This window comes from Anopheles merus, chromosome 2L (assembly GCF_017562075.2).
Source record: "Anopheles merus strain MAF chromosome 2L, AmerM5.1, whole genome shotgun sequence".
In the NCBI taxonomy this organism is placed as follows: Eukaryota; Metazoa; Arthropoda; class Insecta; order Diptera; family Culicidae; genus Anopheles; species Anopheles merus.
In genome coordinates, this window is record NC_054083.1 from 4,508,517 (window position 1) to 4,530,741 (window position 22,225).

At 39.6% G+C, this 22,225-nt stretch overlaps 1 protein-coding gene across 1 annotated transcript in view; it reads right to left on the reverse strand.

Annotated features, from left to right (window-relative positions):
• Window positions 1-4,039: 4,039 nt before the first annotated feature.
• Window positions 4,040-22,225, reverse strand: part of LOC121591403 (mediator of RNA polymerase II transcription subunit 15-like) — a 56,639-nt gene continuing 38,453 nt past the window's right edge. Inside the window, exons 4-6 of the mRNA XM_041911865.1 lie at window positions 21,212-21,435; window positions 6,396-6,568; window positions 4,040-4,325 (exon numbers count right to left, since the gene is read on the reverse strand). Coding sequence (XP_041767799.1) covers window positions 4,241-4,325; window positions 6,396-6,568; window positions 21,212-21,435 — 482 coding nt within the window. The 3' untranslated portion in view covers window positions 4,040-4,240. The remainder of the gene's footprint in view (window positions 4,326-6,395; window positions 6,569-21,211; window positions 21,436-22,225) is intronic.

The window sequence follows — 22,225 nt, forward strand, 5'->3', positions numbered from 1 at the left end:
TAACGCACCAAGAACAGCTGAGCACAATACACACATAAATAAAAATACAGAGCGAACAGAGCGGATACAGATGCAAGCCACGCACGGCCGTGGCCCCACCCCCTTATTTCGCAAACCGCCGTTTGCATATGACGTCATATTCACCAAACCTCTTGTTTTGCTGAAATCAAGAGGTTTTGAGATGAATTTGTGGTGAAAATTGTTATATGAGAATAGCCCAATACTGGCCCAATTTTTAGTCATTTTGCATGCAATTTTAAGACTTGCGTCCAACCTGGGTTATATGTTCTTTTGGCCTTAAAATTTAAAACCAATTTCATTTTATTTAATTTTTTTTGCCAAAATATCGTCAGGATTGGAGCACGCCCATATAACAATGGGGAATTATTTCTATGGCAAACGGGGTGCGAGGTAGCGAGAAACAGGTTGCGACGAGCGAGAGGCTCTGTTAATTCAGAGAGAGGGGAATGAAATAAAGGGGGAAGCGAAGAGCAACACATAAGGAGAGCGAGAATGCCATGGCGAGAAGTAACAAATGAAGAGGAAGAAATAGAAGAAGCTATGGAGGAAGCAAACAGCAACACATACGGAGAGCGAGGATGCTATAATGAGCGGTGACAAAGAAAGAGAAAGAGTGATATAAAACAAGGAGCGTGACAACACATGGAGAGAGTGTAGCTAAGGGGATAAGAGAAGAGCCACACATACGAAGAGCAAGAATATTTGCGCTTGCTATAGCTTGCTCAATTTTCATACATGCCGCTCTTATCAAAAAGCCGGTAGGTCTTCGCTGATGATCGTTTGAATCAATCAAAAAACTTTTTGCGCAACGGTACCGTTTGTATTTACGGCCGTTTTGTACGTAAAATCGGAAAGTTTGAATGACTAGCTTTGCCCATCGACGCATTCGCCTGGAACCGTCCGAAGCCATCCGCAACCGTCACGAGCTGTTTGGAATCGGCTTCGGATGGATCCAACGAATACGACGGCTGAAGTTACCGACTAACGCAACCGGCCAGTCCTGGTCGGCTACAACAGATGACACCAAACATTACCGAGATTGCATCTACCTTTCACAACTTGCGATTATTGTGGAGTAATTCGGTAGCGATTGCGGTGTTTTTTCAAATTTATCCATCGCTAGTAGCTTGGCCCTAAATGGCCACATTCATGATTCTCAGATGGAGAAGAAAACAAAGACAAATTGACTTGCGAGCGCGCTAGGGTTTTTCTTCTCGAGACCTTCTGGCGAACTCAAAGAATCCTTTCGATCTCCAAGACTCGCTCGGCCACTTATTTTGCGTACGGGTTGATGGCAATAAATAAGAACGCATTGAATAGTATTTTGTTCACTCATAGCGTAGGCAGGTACGTGCAACCAAGATAGCCGAAAACATTGACGATGGATCCAACGCAACGCCGGTAAAGTATGGAAACCTAAATGATTACGCTCTTCCTTCAATACTCTCTTCAATCACAGCAAAGAAACGCAGCGACAAAAAAAAAGTGCGAGAGAAACGAAAATCCGCCCTCAGATTAAAGGCCATAACGCACCAAGAACAGCTGAGCACAATACACACATAAATAAAAATACAGAGCGAACAGAGCGGATACAGATGCAAGCCACGCACGGCCGTGGCCCCACCCCCTTATTTCGCAAACCGCCGTTTGCATATGACGTCATATTCACCAAACCTCTTGTTTTGCTGAAATCAAGAGGTTTTGAGATGAATTTGTGGTGAAAATTGTTATATGAGAATAGCCCAATACTGGCCCAATTTTTAGTCATTTTGCATGCAATTTTAAGACTTGCGTCCAACCTGGGTTATATGTTCTTTTGGCCTTAAAATTTAAAACCAATTTCATTTTATTTAATTTTTTTTGCCAAAATATCGTCAGGATTGGAGCACGCCCATATAACAATGGGGAATTATTTCTATGGCAAACGGGGTGCGAGGTAGCGAGAAACAGGTTGCGACGAGCGAGAGGCTCTGTTAATTCAGAGAGAGGGGAATGAAATAAAGGGGGAAGCGAAGAGCAACACATAAGGAGAGCGAGAATGCCATGGCGAGAAGTAACAAATGAAGAGGAAGAAATAGAAGAAGCTATGGAGGAAGCAAACAGCAACACATACGGAGAGCGAGGATGCTATAATGAGCGGTGACAAAGAAAGAGAAAGAGTGATATAAAACAAGGAGCGTGACAACACATGGAGAGAGTGTAGCTAAGGGGATAAGAGAAGAGCCACACATACGAAGAGCAAGAATATTTGCGCTTGCTATAGCTTGCTCAATTTTCATACATGCCGCTCTTATCAAAAAGCCGGTAGGTCTTCGCTGATGATCGTTTGAATCAATCAAAAAACTTTTTGCGCAACGGTACCGTTTGTATTTACGGCCGTTTTGTACGTAAAATCGGAAAGTTTGAATGACTAGCTTTGCCCATCGACGCATTCGCCTGGAACCGTCCGAAGCCATCCGCAACCGTCACGAGCTGTTTGGAATCGGCTTCGGATGGATCCAACGAATACGACGGCTGAAGTTACCGACTAACGCAACCGGCCAGTCCTGGTCGGCTACAACAGATGACACCAAACATTACCGAGATTGCATCTACCTTTCACAACTTGCGATTATTGTGGAGTAATTCGGTAGCGATTGCGGTGTTTTTTCAAATTTATCCATCGCTAGTAGCTTGGCCCTAAATGGCCACATTCATGATTCTCAGATGGAGAAGAAAACAAAGACAAATTGACTTGCGAGCGCGCTAGGGTTTTTCTTCTCGAGACCTTCTGGCGAACTCAAAGAATCCTTTCGATCTCCAAGACTCGCTCGGCCACTTATTTTGCGTACGGGTTGATGGCAATAAATAAGAACGCATTGAATAGTATTTTGTTCACTCATAGCGTAGGCAGGTACGTGCAACCAAGATAGCCGAAAACATTGACGATGGATCCAACACAACGCACGCCGGTAAAGTATGAAAACCTAAATGATTACGCTCTTCCTCCAATATTCTCTTCAATCACAGCAAAGAAACGCAGCGAAAAAAAACGTGCGAGAGAAACGAAGATCCGCCCTCAGATTAAAAGCCACAATGCACCAAGAACAACTGTGCACAATACACACATAAATACAAATACAGAGCGAACAGAGCGGATACAGGTACAAGCCACGCACGGCCGTGGCCCCACCCCCTTTTTTCGCAAACCGCCGTTTGCATATGACGTCATATTCACCAAACCTCTTGTTTTGCTGAAATCAAGAGGTTTTGAGGTGAATTTGTGGTGAAAATTGTTATATGGGCGGATTACGTCAAACGTATTTTATAATGTTACATCATTTAAATTTGAAACCAATTTCGTTTTATCATGCTCTTCTTTCCCAATCGGAGCGAGATTTTCAGTACTTTTGCATGAAGTTTTAAGAGTTGCGTCCAACCTGGGTAATAAGTTCTTTTTGCCGGGAATTATTATTTGGTGTGCATGCATTAGAGCAATCTTCTCCCATAGTATTTAATCCCACTGGGTTTTCTAATTGTATCATTTGTATCTTACCACTACATTCTCTCTTGGTCACTGAGAGTTTAGCGTTTAACTCAACCAAATCGCATCTCAGTTTCTCAAACTAGAGAGCAAATGCCTTCATGAGGGTTTCTCTTGAGGGCTGGTCACACCAACTGTTTGAGTATTTACTTTGATCATCACATTTGAGTACGTGACACTAAAATGGATTTTGTTTCAGTCAGAAGTTTGTATGACATTGATTGTGGCATTTTGCTGTTTGATTATGTGATTCGATACCCTGTATTATTGCCTGTATTCTGGAAATGCACATTTTAACTACAATTATAATCAACCTCAACGTACACCTCTAATAATGCCTAGTAAATTAGCCATTATTAAAGTTTGTTTATAGACCCGTGAAATTCGTACACATTATAAAAAGAATAAAGCTATAAGGTTGGACCATAGGTAGACCGAAATAAGAATATCTCTTTATTCACAAAGGCATCCCATGAAAAAACAACAAACAATCAAATCACTGGCAACACAATTATTTCAGTAAGATAATATACATAATTTATTGGAGTATAATATTATATAATTCGATAAATAAATGAAATTAAAATTGTTCTTTTTTACTATTAGTCTAATATTAACAACAATAGGGCCTGACAAGAAAAAAGACATTAATAATAACAATATTTTACATGACTAACACAATAAGTGATGAACTCTTCACATATTAGGAACGGTTTGAAATTTGTACAGGTTTTTCTTAGTAGCCATCTCATTTTCTTGTCTGGTCAATCTGGGCTTTTGGCTGAAAATATAGTACTTTTTGCAAAACAATCAAAATGTGTCTCCTAAGAAATTTACAAAGATAAATATTTGTTATAATGCGGAATTTGAGGCAAGTGTGCCGTAGGGATAAGAGTGTCACCAAGCATTTTTTCCATAAAAACTTTAGTTAAATGATCAATTGTGTATACAGTTGGTTGCGTTCCAATGATTAGGTATACTGTGCCGAAGTTCATATAGATCAATCGATATTTCCTATTGTTTTGAACTGATTTATGTTGAGTTTCAAAATTGAGCCGAATATTATAGTTTTCTAATGAAATAAAATTAGCTGTCAAAAATCATGGGCACAATCAACCGAGAAAATATTTACACCACCGTAAAGATGAGAAAACTGAAGATTTTTTGCTGGGTTAGCTGAAAGAAACTTTCTTTTTGTCACTGAAAAATTCAATTTAAAAAAAGATACATCTTTTGGGGCAAGTGTGCCACCATCTTTCATAAGCGCGAGCTGTCAAAAATGTAAACATTGTTGTAACGTGCAGCGCTATTGTTGTATGGTGCGCTATTATAAGCGGATTCCATCCCGGAAAAACAGAACAGTAACAAACCATATTGTAGTACAGTTGGTGGTCAAAAGGGGTTCATTGGTGACTCAAGACATGTAGGAAACCATAAACTAGTGCCTCAAACGTGACAATTTCCAATTATCTAAGAAATTCGTTTATTTTAACCGTATTGCCCCATAGCTTAAAAAACAACGTTTTTCGGACCCTTTTGAACGCTTCAAAAATAGTTTTGTTTGCAATTTTTTCAAGCGAAACTCATTTATAAGTGAGATAAAAAATAGATGTAAAATGGTTCTAAGATTTAAATCAACTTTTGACAAACACGTTTTAGTGAGTTATAATATGAAATGCTTGAGGTGCCACACTTGCCCCTAATTCCGCTACTTAGATCACACTGGTTGAGCTTAGATTGCATGCGAATTATTGAAAATGTGCCTTTTTATTTAGCACGGTATTTCATACAAATGCATGATTTTTAATGGAAAAGTCAACCAATTATTGAGCGTTCAATTAAAAAACATATCAACTAAACAACGTTCAACTATTGACTTCGGACTGCAAAACTAAGTTAACAATGCACTCGAATATTGGAATAGTTTTAGGCCGAGGGCAGACGGACAAAAAAAATACTTCTATACTAATCGAACACGACATTGAACATGAAAAATGTTTGGGATTTTACAGATTTAATTTGAAAACCAACATATGGAACATGTCAAATTCCAAACATATTTCATGTTCGAATTCGTGTTTCATTGTCGTCGGGTAACGCTTGCCAATGTGATCAACAAAATATTGCGGATTATTCACCATAATTTTGGCAACAACACATAAAAAATTCTTAAAAAATAATGTTAATTTGTTGGTTTGCGCTGCGTAACTAAAAGCGAATATAGACATTACGACATGTTATGCAGCGTTCCGAAATGTTACATTTTATGCGTATTTTTTCTTTTTTTTTTTTTGTTACGGTGGATTTTTCGGTCTGTCTGACCTAGGCCTTATTCCAACTTCCAACCTATTTGTATTGTTGCAAAATCAAAATCGAACCATTGTGTTCAGTTTTCAACTGATTTTAATTGACAATCATTTGATCCATTTGTTAACATAATAACCACAAAAAAGATATATATTTAAAATACACGGGTTTCCAAGTCATTTTCGAATGTAAACATTGTTATTCATCGCGTGCAAAATGTTACTATACATCGATATAATATTTCATTTCCATCATAATTTCTTCACCATGATTTTCAACACTTCAATGGGCTGCTGCCATAGTTTTTTCACAGGAGGTTTGAAACCAGATCTCATCACCCGTTGACAAGTAAAGTGTTGAAAATAATACTGAAGAAAATCAAAATTATTATGATGAAAATAAAATGAAGGTTGTGAAACCGTAACCTCGCATTCACGGAGAAACAACAATCAGAGCGATGTGGAATAACTTCTATAAGAATGTTTATATTCGAATTAGACTTTGAAAACCCTGTAACAATACCGTAACATAGTTCGAAACTTACCCCAAGCCGATTTTGGGAGGCATAAGTTTATTAACATCCTCGTCCGATATTTTACGTTTCTGACCAGGTCGAAGCATTGCATGTGGTTTAGTTTGTGTGTTGATATTATGCCGCAATTGCTTAGGTGGAGGATGGGATGTAGGTGGCGGACGTTGCAATTGCTCAACATTAGGCTGCAACAGAAAATGTAAGATTAGTACAACGATAAAAGGCAATTAAATAATATTAATTAATAATCGATTATATCATCATTCATTTTACTGTTAGTTTCAATGAACTACAAATATATTCCATGGAATGTATACAGGTAGTTCCCGAGATACACGGTACCCCTTATACTTATACTTACTCTTATACGGTTTTCTAAATAAGGGCCCTTTTCCGTTTTAAGTTCGTAGGCTGAAATTTCAGCCTGTCAGCTGTTTGCATTACATAGCAGTTTTCGAGTAGCTATCTAAGTGGGTATAGTACACAGGTGGGATTATCCCAAGGTGAATGTGTTGGATATCATAGAATACAACGTTGTGTTGTTGAATCAAGGTAGACCATAGTATAGAATAAAAGGTTTTAGTTTTCTGTGTAACTTAAAAGGAGACCGAACAGTTTAAGTTCTGTCAATTATTTTATTAGAAAATTCCAACAGGTTATGGGCCCAGACCGTCTACGCTGATAAAGGTATTGGATTTTTTCGAGGAAAATGGCTGATAAAGTATCGTTTGCGAGATTGAATGGTACCAACTACGAGAATTGGAGTTTCAGAATGAAACTTCTTCTCATAAAGGAAGGATGTTGGTCAGTCGTGAAAGAAGAGAAACCGGAACCAATAACGGCCGCTTGGAGTAAACTGGATGAGCTGGCCATGGCTCATATTGGATTATGCGTGGAAGACAACCAGTTGATTCATATAAAAAGGCGGGCAATGCAGCGGATGCATGGAAAAAACTGGAAGACTTCCATGTGAAGAAAACTATGACGACGAAGGTATCGATAATGCGAAAAATCTGTGGCTCGCGTTTAGAAAAAGGTGGCGATATGGATGCACACATTACGAAACTAACGGAGTTATTTGAAAAATTGAATAAATTGTCTCCTGAAAAAATACTTGATGACCAATGGGTGATAGCTATTTTATTTAGTAGTCTTCCCGAGGAGTATTATGTACTTGTAACAGCATTAGAAGCTCGTCCGGATGAAGACTTGACGTTGAATCTAGTGAGGGGAAAACTTATTGACGAGTGGCACAAACAAAAAAATCGAGCTGATTTTGAATTAACGGAAACAGCACTTCAAATAGGCAGGATCAAAGAAAATGATGTTACAACGTGTTTCTTCTGTAAACGGCCCGGACATCATAAAGCACAGTGCGAGAAATTTAAACGATGGAAAGACAGAAATCAGCAGGTTAGTGACAGAGAAAAAGCTAATGTTGTTTCAATTATATCAGAGGAAGAAAGCGTAGCGAATGGAATGAAATCAAAATCAAAAGGACGTGGATCAGGTAGGCTGATCATGCTGGATGGAAGCGGAAATGAACGAATTGTAACGTTGAAGGATGTGCTATTCGTGCCGAGTATGAAATCGAATCTAATATCAGTGAAACGTCTAGTACAAGAAGGATACGCCATCACATTTAACCAGACAGGTGCACAAATCCAGCGTGATAGAATAATCTTTGCAGTGGCTAAGATTTTTGGATATTTGTTCGTATCATGCCTGGGAGAGAAGAAAATTCAGCAACTATGGTTAATTCAACTGATTGTATACACTTTTGGCATCGTCGTTTGGGACATGTTTGATGTCATAGTATTTCAAAAATGATGGAACTATCAAGAGGAATTATATTCAAGAATTGTACTTGTTCGGATATTTCTGAAATTTGCCTGAAAGGAAAAATGCAGCGAATTCCGTTCTCGAAGCTATCTGAACGAAAAACCAATGCAGTGATGGATCTAGTTCATACAGATATATGTGGATCTTTGCGCAATGCCACTTTGGGAGAAAAAAGGTATTTATTAACATTTATAGATGACTATAGCAGATATACAGTCATTTATATGTTACATAAAAAAATCCGAGGCAATAAAAAAATTTGAACAATATGTTGAACTGGTCAAGACTCAATTCGGCAAGAAGCCCAAAATATTACGATCTGATCGCGGTGGTGAATTTACTGGAGAGATTTTCTAGCAAATCAGGGAATAATTCAGCAACCAACAGCCCCTTATTCCCCGCAGCAAAATGGAGTAGCGGAAAGAAAGAATCGCACGTTAGTTGAAATGGCAAAATGTATGCTTATTGATGCAGGTTTGAACGAGTGTTATTGGGGTGAAGCAATTAATACAGCAAGCTATTTACAGAATCGCCTACCAAGTAAAGCTATAGATGATACCCCGTACTATAGGTGGTTTGGACGAAAACCTGATCTTGGACACGTGCGAGCATTCGGAACAGAGGTATATTGTCATGTACCAAGTATGCATCGTGGTAAATTGCATGATAAGGCGGTAAAGTTAAGACTGTTGGGTTACAGTGTCGAATCAAAAGCTTATCGTTTAATAGACACTACATTTGGTAAGATTACAATAGGCCGTGATGTTAAATTTATAGAATCGCACAATTACCAAATACCTCAACCCACTTTAGAAAAATGAAAAAAAAGTAATAAAGTAGTAGTGTTACTACTCGATAATTCTGAAGAAACTAAATTTTAACCTAATGAATATGATGAAGCTCAAGGGGATGTAATACTAACTGATAGCGAGACAGATTATGATACTATGTCCGAATCGGAAGAAAATTATTCAGATGAAACGTCGAATGAAGAACAATTGCGTCGATCCACAAGAGTTACACGTGGTCTACCTCCAGCACGATACGCATGTACAGTGAAACCAGAAGAAAAAGAACCAGGAAATTTAAAAGAAGCTCTTGAAAGTGACGACAAAGAAGAATGGACAAAAGCAATGCAAGAAGAATTAAATGTATTGAAAACTAACGACACTTGGGATTTAGTTGAATCACCAAACAGAAGACGTCCAATCGGTTGCAAGTGGGTATATAAAATAAAACGAGATGAGAAAGGTAACATTTGTCGATACAATGCGCGATTGGTGGCAAAAGGTTTTAGTCAGCGTTATGGAGTAGATTATGATGAAGTTTTTGCACCAGTCGTTCGGCAAACTACTTTTAGGACATTCTTGTGCATTTCCGGAAAAAGACGAATGCTTGTAAAGCAATACGACGTAAAAACAGCTTTTCTACATGGCAAACTTAAGGAGGAGATTTACATGGAACAGCCACCTGGCTTTATAATTAAAGAAGAAGAAAATGAGGTATACCATTTGAAAAAAACTATTTATGGATTAAGGCAAGCAGCTAGAATTTGGAACGATCGTTTGAATACAGTTTTACAGCATGAAGGGTTTAGTGCTAGCGATGCAGATCCATGTTTATATCAAAAATTGACGGATGACATACACTGTTATGTGTTAGTTTATGTTGATGATCTGCTAATTGCTTGTAAAGATGAGTTTAAAGAAACAGTGTAGAAATAAGAAGTTTGGGTGACATTCGTTATTATCTTGGAATTGAAGTTGAGCGAAATGAAGCAGGCGATTTTTATATAAATCAGAAAAAATATATTAACGAAGTAGTTGTTTATTTGTTTATTTGTTTATTTGTAAATGTTAAGTGATTGGCCATAATTGGCCTTATTAGTGATCTTATAAAATAAACTTATAATAACATAAAGCATCACGGTACAATGTAACATCAGCACAAAATAAATAACAAAGAGTATCACAACAAGAAAAACAAGTTAACCTAGGGAATTCCAGTCGAAAGAGTCATAATGCGCATTAAATCGGATAGCCATCGCAGTCAAAGGTTCATTATCGCTATATGCACGTCTAGTTTGGTCAACTCTTAGTAGCCTAAAGTTTCTTAAAATACGAGCAGGTACGTGGAAATTAACTCTAGCGAAAAGGTCCGGTGAATCTATCTCTCCTAGGATGATTTTTTTCATGAACAATATTTGCGCCGTTTCGCGACGAGTAGCGAGAGATTCGAGTCCAAAAATCAAACACCGGGCAAGATAACTTTAACGATCGATGCTTGCAGGACAAGACAATCACCAAAACACCTCACAGGAAAAAAAGTCTAAGATCGTCCGCATACAATAAACATTCAGATTCCCTTACTACAGTAGTAACGTCATTGAAAAATAGAGAAAACAGCAATGGTCCAAGGTTACTACCCTGTGGCACGCCTGAACAACTCACGAATTCCCTAGATGTCATACAATCAACTTTGACGCGATATCGACGATTAGTGAGGTAAGATTCGAACCACTCCACTAAAGGGGTAGAGAATCCAAGACGAGCAAGCTTCGCCAACAACAAGCGATGATTCACCCGATCAAAGGCAGCCTTAAGGTCGGTATAGATGACATCCATCTGGGCTCCCGAAGCGAATGCAGCATGGCAGTGAGATACAAACTCCACCAAATTGGTGGTCACACTGCGGCGAGGGAAGAACCCGTGTTGGCGTGTTGATATCAGCGAGCGGCAACAGTTCAAGAGCGAGTTCTGGACGACGACTTCAAAAACCTTAGCACCTGCAGGCAAAGTAGTAATGCCACGGTAGTTTTCCACTAAGCTCTTATCCCCCTTTTTATGCACAGGAAACATGTAGGACGATTTCCATGCTGCTGGAAACATACGCTGATTGAGCGAGAGTGTGAAGATACGAGCCAGAGGTCCGGCCAAAACTTCGCTGCATTTGGCAAGAACTGCGGTTGGAATACCATCAGGTCCAGGGTTGTAGGATGGTTTGACCTGCTTGAGCGCCTTTAGCACAGAATCTCTGGAGATGTTTTTGTCACGCACATTAACATCGACAGCGTCAGAGGGCACGTTGTTGAGAGCAGCATCCAATGAGAAACCAGGAGCTTCAGTGGCAAACGAACTCATGAAACGATCGGCAAATAAATTGCAGGTTTCCTCTTTGGTACACGAAGTTGTTCCATTAAAGGAAACTATAGCTGGCAGGGAGCTGTTTTTCCGTTTTGTGTCGACATACCTCCAAAATTTTTTCGGTTTTCTTCTTAAGCTGAACTTTATACGGATCAAAAAACGAGAGTGAAGTTGTCTATTATAGTTTCGATATACATTGTGTGCAGCGATGAACCACGATCTCGATTGTTGTGTTCCACTGTTTTGATAAAACCGATAGCAGGAAGATTTGTTTCGTTTTAAGCGGCGTAATTGAGCATTACCCCACGGTGGACCCTGTCGTGGACGTTTTATAGGGCAACAGGCAGATAAATGTTCCGTAAATTTCCGATTGAACATATCGAGTGCATGGTTTACGTCCAGGTTTCCATCAAGGAATGACCAGTCAGAAGATTGCAGTAAATCATTTAGAATCGAAAAGTTAGTGCGACTGTAGTCGAGCATGCCTGATTCTTGATGTGATGTTGTATGATGTTCTGCTTTGGCTAAGCCGTTCGGCAGGCACAGCTCTATAGGCGGATGATAGTAATCAATAGCAACTATAGGGAAGGGTGTTATTGTCGGTGGAGAGCATTGTTGCAGGATATCGTCGCATACAAAGATCAAATCGAAGTAGTTAATCGACGCATTATGAATTTTGTTAATCTGGTACAGTCCGTTGCTATTCATACAATCAAGAAGAAGGCGACAGTTGTCCGTGATCCTCGAGCTTTCGTAGTCAACTTGGAGCATAAGTGTATTTGTTTCATCGGGTATCCAATTCAGGTTTGACAAATTGAAGTCCCCGAATAACAAACACATTTCATTAGCTTTACATGCTACGTCGTCAATAGTTGAACAGATTGTATGAATAACCGACGTGTTATTTGCCATGTCAGGAGGAACATACATTGCGCCGATAACATACGTTTTCTTCATACTGTAAATCTTTAACCAAAGTTGCTCGACAGTGTCTGTTGTAGAACATAAGAGTACTCGCAAATGTGAGGCGACAGCTATGAGAACCCCACCACCTTGGTTTTCCTACTATTTCTGTCATTACGGTCCTTTCTGAAGACGATATAATGGTCCGGAAACAACTGTGCCGAGTTAATAGAGGAGTCCAACCATGTTTCAGTCAGGATAATGACGTCGTAATGAGTATTAGAAACATAATCGAACACCTCATGACATTTAGTTTTTAGTCCTCTTACATTTTGATAAAAAAATAACAAATCGTCAGTATTATTTAAGGAGGCAACCCCTGCAGGAATGACATGACCGTCGTGCGTTTGTGTGAGTGTAGGATCTGTACTGTAGCAATAGTGCTGCTGATGTTGCGTAGTGTTGGGTTCACGATCGTTAAGTAGCCTGCACGAGATGCCGTTACTACAGACTGCTTCAGTGGTGGTAAAGTTGTTTGTTGTTGGAGGAACAATCATCAGGTGAGTGCGTAAATTATCAACAAAAGTTGTTTCGGCGTTATTTGGCTCATATGCGGTGTACAGCTGATTAGCGAGCGTACGAGTGTGCGTGATGTGTGTGAATTGTTTATCGGTGTTGATAATTAGTGGGTTTGCGGTGTGGGTGAAGTACGTGGAGTGTGTAAGTATTGTGTGATCCAACAGCTGTGGTGATCGAATATCCTGCGCTGTAGATAGGGTTGTATGTGTTGAAAGTCTCATTGGCGGTAGACGAAAATTTGCACCTGGTTGTTGAGCTCGGTAGTCGACAAATTCACGCACCGATAGACCAAGCGGCCAAGTATCGGGGGAAAGAGCCCTTTCACGTTGAGTAAGAGGCACTAACACCTTAAAGGATAGAAATGAGAGTGTTGCTGTGTTTGTGCCTTGTCGTATAAGGCAATATGCAGTGACATCCTCAATGGACAAAGCATGTTTGACCATTTGCACTATTTGGTCACTGGATGTATCTGGATCGAGCCGGGAAATATACAATGCGCACTTTTGCACCGTAGACTGAGCGGGGACTATTTTGATCGGAACTGTAGTTGTATCTTTGTTTGTGCCTGTTATCATGGGTGGAGCTCGATTTTTGCGATACATATCATTGATCGGCTTATTATGTTGGTTCTGGTTGTTATTGTTTTGGGTGTTGATGGGTCTGGCGCCAAATGTAAACAACGTACGGTTGTCAGTAGCGACTTCCGAGAACAAACGTTTTGACCGATTTATGCGACGAATTTTAGCGGGGGGTGACTACTTCGTGGAGTTTTTAGATCGAGCTGGCTCATCCGTGTAAACCCAGTTTTAATTTCATTAGTCAATGGCTCCATAACGGTCTTGATGCTTTCGGCGACTGTTGTTATTGCCGCCTGGAAGCCAGATTGCATGGCTGCGTCTTTTACGAACTTGGTGCGCGGATTCATAAATACGTTGTTGCAGCCAATACAGCACCAGTGTAATTGTTTATATTCCGCAATGCGCAGGAACAGATCAGCAGGAACCGAAGTGCAGCGCTGGTGAAATGGAGAGTCGCACAGGCAGCAGCTGATAGATGCCTCCACAATTTCCATAGTGCAGGCGTTGCAAATACGGGCCATTCTACGGGAGCGGTGCAGGTTTTCGTTGCAGCAATAAGAGCGATGGCGGTTAGGACGCGTGAACTCAGATGCGATCCGAAAAACGAAATTTACGCGAATTTTATTGTCAGCAGAGATAAACGCACTATTGAACGGTAATGGAACGGTGTTCTAAAATACTGTGATTATACAGAAACCGGAAAATAGTGTGATAAACAGCGCGATTTTCAAGAAAATATACGAAGCGAAACGCGAATGCGACTTTTACGTTAAAAGTCAAACGTCAAAGTTGTATCGAGTGGATTAGAACAAGCAAAACCTTCGAATATTCCATTGGATACGGGATACGGAAAACACGAACTAGGAGAATTTCAAGAAGATAACGAATTATATCGTAAGTTAGCAGGACAATTGCTGTACATTTCAACTAATACTAGGCCAGATATATCAGCTCCTGTATCGATCCTGAGCCAAAAGATGTCGAAACCCACGAAAAATGATTGGATAGAACTGAAAAGGATAGTGAGGTACCTCAAAGGAACAAGTCATCTAAAGTTACGTCTTTCCGATTGCAATACAGATTCTGGACTTTTTGGTTACGCAGATGCAGATTGGGCGGAATGCAGAGTTGATCGAAAATCAAACAGTGGATACATATTTAAATTTTGTGGTGGAACAATATCTTGGAGTTCTAGAAAACAGACCTGTGTTGCGTTATCAACTGCAGAAGCAGAATTTATTGCGTTATCTGAAGCGTCACAAGAGGCAATTTGGCTACCAAAGTTTTTTTTGAAAAAATTTGAAGAAGAACATTTAAACATTATCATGTATGAAGATAATCAAAGCTGTTTGCAGATGTTAGAATCAGAGAAATATAGCAATCGGACGAAACACATTGATACTAGGTACCACTTTGCGAAACATTTGAAGACACTCGGGGTAATGAAATGTGTGTATTGTCCGACTGAAGAAATGCTTACTGACATGTTAACGAAACCAATATCGAGAATCCGCATCCAGACTCTGAGACAATTGTGTGGTTTAGTATTTGCATAGTGAATATTGCAAGTAAGAACACAGCGTTGAGGAGGAGTGTTGGATATCATACAATACAACGTTGTGTTGTTGAATCAAAGTAGAATATAGTATAGAATAAAAGGTTTTAGTTTTCTGTGTAACTTAAAAGGATACAGAACAGTTTAAGTTGTGTCAATTATTTTATTAGAAAATTCCAACAGAATGTTCTGCTGATTTTTATTCCTTCTGCTTTTCAAGGAGATTTTAAGAGTGTTTTATGTATTCGTCAAGCTACCAGAGCCTGTTTGAGCAAAAGTATTCGCCCGTACCGTCAAAAAAAGACGTTCAAATTTGGTTATAAAAATAAGCTATGAGACCACCTGGACAACATACACTTTGATTCTAGATTCCACCACCTAATCTCTTTAATGCACCTTGGGATAAATGAAAACACTGCCTTGTTTTGCAATTTTTCGAACAGGTACTCTAATCTAATTCTAGCTTTGAGGCTAGAATAATCTAGGCTTTAAATCGCAGGCTAGTTTTTTGTGTGGTTTTATATGGAGTGTTTACATGATTTCAGCTTCAAACTGTCAAACTCCATATAAAAAAGCTGACTAGAATTGTGGAGCCCCCAATAACTGATATATATATACATATATGTATATATATATATATATATATATATATATATATATATATATATATATATATATAATATATATATATATATAGTTCGCAACAGCATAGTTCGCAAACAGCATTGCAGGCGGTCGGATTGTGTGCGGACCGACGCGTTCCTGGCCGGATTGCAGCAGCGGGCGACGGCCGATCCCGGCGTCGGCATCCGGGCCCTGGCGCGAGACGTTGGCGTGGCCCCTAGCACCGTCAAGGTGACGTTAAATGAGTACCTGCGGTACGCGTCGCACCTTAATGCACCTTGGGATAAATGAAAACACTGCCTTGTTTTGCAATTTTTCGAACAGGTACTCTAATCTAATTCTAGCTTTGAGGCTAGAATAATCTAGGCTTTAAATCGCAGGCTAGTTTTTTGTGTGGTTTTATATGGAGTGTTTACATGATTTCAGCTTCAAACTGTCAAACTCCATATAAAAAAGCTGACTAGAATTGTGGAGCCCCCAATAACTGATATATATATACATATATGTATATATATATATATATATATATATATATATATATATATATATATATATATATATATATATATATAGTTCGCAACAGCATAGTTCGCAAACAGCATTGCAGGCGGTCGGATTGTGTGCGGACCGACGCGTTCCTGGCCGGATTGCAGCAGCGGGCGACGGCCGATCCCGGCGTCGGCATCCGGGCCCTGGCGCGAGACGTTGGCGTGGCCCCTAGCACCGTCAAGGTGACGTTAAATGAGTACCTGCGGTACGCGTCGTACCGTGGTGAAGCCGTGGATTGAGACGGTGACCAATGGGCGGCCGTACGTTTGGCAACAGGATTCTGCACCATGCCATACGGCCGTAAAAACACGCCAATGTCTCACTGCCAATTTCGACCGATACACCAGCACCGACGTTTGGCCACCCAGCTCCCCTGACCTTAATCCTATGGATTACTTTGTGTGGGGCACAGTTGAGCGGGACACCAACAGGGCGTCCTGCAATACCAAAGCGGAGCTGGTGGTCAGAATAAAGGTCGTGTTTGCGGCCATCCCCAGAGGCATGGTTGTCCGGGCTTGCGCGCGGTTCCGGAAGCGGGTCCAGGCGGCCATCGACGTGGAGGAGGCGTACTTCGAATAAAAAATGCAGCAACCATGGTAATCAAAACTTTGTAGAAAAATTTAATTTTTATATAATTAACATAAATTTGATAAAAATTCCTTTCCTATTCCCTCAGAAACTGTCAAATTTATCTCAAAACCCTATATATATATATATATATATATATATATATATATATATATATATATATATATATATATATATATATATATATATATATATATATATATATATATATATATATATATATATATATATATATATATATATATATATATATATATATATATATATATATATATATATATATATATATATATATATATATATATATATATATATATATATATACTACTGATTTACCCGGTTTCACGCGGGATAAAATTAATGTCCCGTTTTTATTAAAAATAGAAGAATTTGCAATCCAAAACAACGATTACAATGATTACTATGGTTCTATTCCAAAGCTTCGATTCTTCTTATCGGTCGTAATAACAGTAGGTAATTAAGATCTACAATCATCCGCTTGGGTACTACTGAGTTTTTGGTTTACCACGGAGTTTATTGGACCCATATATACCATATATCATATACAGGGACTCCATGATATATGCTATTGATACGGACTGGAGACAATCGCGTATCTCTGATATTAGCGTATGTCGAAATTCGATATTTTCGGTCAAATTATAGCTAACTCCCGTATCATTCTGCTTGAAGGGGTAGGTTTTAGCTATTAAATTAGTTATTTGATCTGATTTCAACAAAAAAATTGAAATTTTGTGCTTTTTTAAATGATTTTTAAAATTTGCCGTAAAGAGAATTTATTTTGAGTTTGGCATTTGATGTTTCAACTAAGTATAAGAACTGTCAAATTAAGAAAATCTAAAGAAAATCAAATTAAAATAAGCTAAAAAGCTATCGCGATTGTAAGGACTCGTGCGAGCTCGCAAACTGCTCGAATTTGCTTGCGGGGTTTTAACATCAGTGTAAACTGCACTTAACACCGAGTGTCAAAGCGCTGTATACAACAACAACAATACTGCTCTTGGCATGGGACTCGAAAATTGCTAATAAAATAAGTTTAGTGCAACTTCTGAAAATGATGTGAGTCTTAAAACCTATTCTCATACCACCATAAGGTGTGTGCAAAGTTTCGTTGAAAATGATCCAGCCTTTTCGGAGCTTCCTCGCAACAAACACCGTGACACGAGATTTTTATATATATAGACTAGCTGACCCGACAAACTGAGTTATTCCGAAAAAACTAAAATATTCCATTATTGCTTTTTTACTCGGGATATTTGTATCGTGCCCGTATCCCCTCAGGATCCGATCATCGAGTGTAAACCCCCAGCCACCTTACACCAAGTGTCAAAGTGCTGTATACAACACAACAACAATCCTGCTCTTAGCATGGGAGTTAGAAAATCATTGTTAAAATAATTTTAGTGTAATATTTGAACGATTTTTAAGTCTTAAAACCTATTCTCATACCACCATAAGGTGTGTGCAAAGTTTCGTTGAAAACGATCCAGCCGTTTCGCAGGTTGCTCGCAACAAACACCGTGACACGAGATTTTTATATATATAGATTAAAAAAAAAGACGAAACTAGAAAGCCTCTTCAGGATATTTTAAAACAAAAATCTCAAGGATATATAGTTTTCTCGCTCCTTATTTTTTTGACATCATATGAAATAGTAATAAATTAGTAATAGTAAAAGTAATAAAAATTTTTTTTAAAAAAATAGACAGAGCAAAAATAAAAACAACTAGCTATACAGACCAGTGAGCGATTGGAGATACCAACCGACTTTTAAATCAGAAAATAATCACAACAATACAGAATGTATAACAAAAAATTCATATTATTGGACAAATGCAATTGCAAAAAGAGAAATGTAGGAAAAAATGGGAAAGATGAAAAAAAGTACTTCTTCTTTGGCACAACAACCGTTGTCGGTCAAGGCCTGCCTGGGGGTACAGGTGAAGTGAGCTTGGCTTTCTTTGACTTATTGTTACCATAGCAAGATAGTCAGTCCTACTGTTGTGACAACGTCGTTTGTTTACGTTGGCGGAACCACACAATTTCTCGTCATGATACGACTTTGTAGGGTTCCGCAGCAAAGGTCAACGTAGGGCTACAGTGCCCTCCATTGCTAACGGAAAGGGCGATGGCGGGAGAAAACGAAGCGGTATAAATAGAGCCGAAGGAAACGTCTTCGGCCTCTTACAGGGTTTACCAGTCCAATAAACAACTGTCCACTTGTTTATAACAATAGTCGTTTTGAATAGAAACCGCTGTCTACCACTTGCTCACACGTCAGATGGTGTAAGCTACTCTGTCCACTTCAATAACACAATTTTCGCCTTCGATTGCACAACGGTCGGATTCGGCACGGTTTCTTGTGGTTGTTGTATAATTAACAAAATTAATGTTTTGATTCATTGAAATGTATGGTTTACACTGCATATTGCTTGAATAAAAGAAACGTGTTTGAAAATGGTTGGTTTTTGCAAAATTTGTCCCAACAAAACAAACTGTGCCGAATTTGACAGTTGCTAATCGAATGCGAAAATTGTGTTATTGAATTGGACAGAGTAGCTTACACCATCTGACGTGTGAGCAAGTGGCAGACAGCGGTGTCTATTCAAAACGACTATTGTTATAAACAAGTGGCCAGTTGTTTATTATGCTGGTAAACCCTGTATTTGCGCCACAGATTAAGAAGGAGGTATAAAAACTAAATTTGTGATTTTTCAACACCGAAATATCTACAATTTTCACATTCTTTTAATCGTTTCGCAACACCTACGTATGGGGACACGGTCTATTCGGGGCTTGAACTCATGGCGGGCATGTTGTTAAGTCGTACGAGTTGACGACTGTACCACCAGACCGACCCTAAGCAAAAAAAAGAACACCAAATGGAAATACTAAAGAGTAAATAGGGTGAAAGTATACCTGTGATAACGATTTGGGAAACCCGGCAACAGAAAAAAGGAAAATAGATATAGGACCAGTGCTGCAAAATGGCATGAGTATCACGAGATTTTCACCAACGAAAACAATGAACATTTCCGTGGTAGCTTGATGCTCATTGCTGATAGTCAATAAAAGTGCGTCATGACATGCTGAACACGACATGTGAATATTTTAGTCCAACGCGATACTCTGACTGACAAGCTTAACTTAATGCCGGCGCAAGCATAATCATGATTTTTTTTCTGGCTGAGATCAGTGCTGCCAAATGCCACTGTTTCAGTCATCAACGCTCATGACCGAAACGAAGCTCAAATCAGATCACGTACACAACTGAGATGATCAGTGACTATACTCAAACAGTTGGAGAATCAATCACATGCTTGGTGACATTAAGTTTAGCACCCAACTTTTGGTCACTTACTTGATCACGACATTGTTGTCGGCGATAATCGCGACATTCTTGGAATATACTTTGCGCGTGGGCTCTAGCAACAAAATTAGCATGCTTTTTCCCTTTATCTGTTTTGATTATCTGTCGGGTCAAACAGAGCGAGAAAACATGCTCATTTTGTTTCTTGGAACAACCCGCACGAACCGCATATCTCCCATGACCATCGCGATGATCACCGACTGAAAATGTCGCAACCAAGTGATTGAACACGAGTTGGTTGCACACAATGTCACTAATCATGTGATGGTCGCACCAACTGTTTGAGGCTCGCCTCTGATCATTACAGTAGAGCTCGTGACGCTGAAATGATTTTGTTTCAGCCGGAATTTGTCATGACTATGTTAGTGACATTTTGCAAAACTGATCACAGCAAAAAAAAAGTCGTGACATAGTGACTAATCAAGAGATGGTCGCAAACATGTCATGAGCATATATTAGTCACTCCAACCGTTCTGAGTATCACCTCTGATTATTACAATTGAGTACGTGACGCTGATATGGATTTTGTTTCAGTCAGACATTGATAGTGACATTTTGCAGCACTGTATAGGACTAATCTTCAATGACAGCATGTCCCTGATTATGACAGCATCGTCATAGGGGGCTGAAACCTGACACATATCAGAAGAAGAAGAAGAAGAAGAAGAAGAACACCATGCCGTAGGAAGGACAATCCTGCTATGGAGGGAAATCAATAAGGCAGCGGTAATCGTTATTGCGGGCGTGCGGGCGTGCGTGGGGAAAAATCAAAATTGTTTGATTCTGACGCATGCGGTTGCAAACTGTCACCCGCTGCGGGTGTCAAATTCCATAAATTTTCAGAAAACGCACGCACGCCCGCATCAGCGATTACCGCTGCTTAAGTCACTGAAAGCCAAGCCCACAAGTGGTACAGGCAGGGCTTGACCGAGAATGGTTGTTGAGCCAAAAGAAGAAGAATCCCACCGAATATATATATTCACTTTGTTCGAAACGCAGTAATTGAAAATTATACGCCATTTAAAGTATTGTTCAGAGTTTAAAAATAAACAATATTTAGAGCATTCGCGAAATACCTTTGAAACCTCCTGCGCAGAGTATTGTGCAGCTGTGAAAGGTGGTGGTGGAGGTGGCTGTGGAGGAATAGAGGCATTTATAATAATTTGATGCTGAGGTGCTCGTTGGTTTTCAATCAGCTGCGACTGTGGTGCTTGCGGTGGATGTTGAATCTGTGCATTGCCCAGGCTGGTAATGATTTGCTGAGGAGGAGGCGGAACCGTGTGAAATTGTACTTGTACTCCTGGGAAATATATAATAAAATGAAAAACGTAGAGAGAATGAATTTTATTATCTCACTATCAGTGTTGTTTGTTGTTCACATTTTTTATTTGTAAGCGGCTGGTCAAAATCATTTTTCGTTAATAATATTCACATTATATGCCACGATATGACTTTCCAAGACTTTTTGCGATGACATGCTTGAAAAATATCATTTAACATTTGTATGTGACGCCAGAACTGCTCAATCGTGCATTTACCAATATTTAGCTTTTGGACCACTAAATACTTTCACGTAGTCAACCAGAAAGAACTTACTTACTTATCCGGCGCTACAACCGCTTTGCGGTCTTGGCCTGCCTCAGGAGTGTCCGAAACCGCTCACGGTCTCGCACCTTCGTCTGCCAGTCCGTTATCCCGGCCTCAATGGTGGACGCCTACACGCGTATAACTGGGTCGTCCGTTTCCATGCGTATAACATGGCCCGCCCACCGGAGCCTGGCGAGCTTTATACGCTGTACGACAGTGAGGTCGCCGTACATCTCGTATAGCTCGTCATTATAGCGGCTCCTCCATTGTCCTTCCACACATACGGGGCCAAGTATCCTTCTGAGCATCTTCCTCTCGAACGCGGCTAGGAGGGTTTCGTCAGATTTGGACAGTGTCCATGTCTCAGAGGCGTATGTGAGTACTGGTACTATATAGGTACTATATAGTCCCAGCTTCGTCCGTCGCGACAGGTTCTTTGAGGTGAACTGATTTTTCAGGCTGTAGAATGACCGGTTGGCAGCCAGCATCCTTGCGCGCAACTC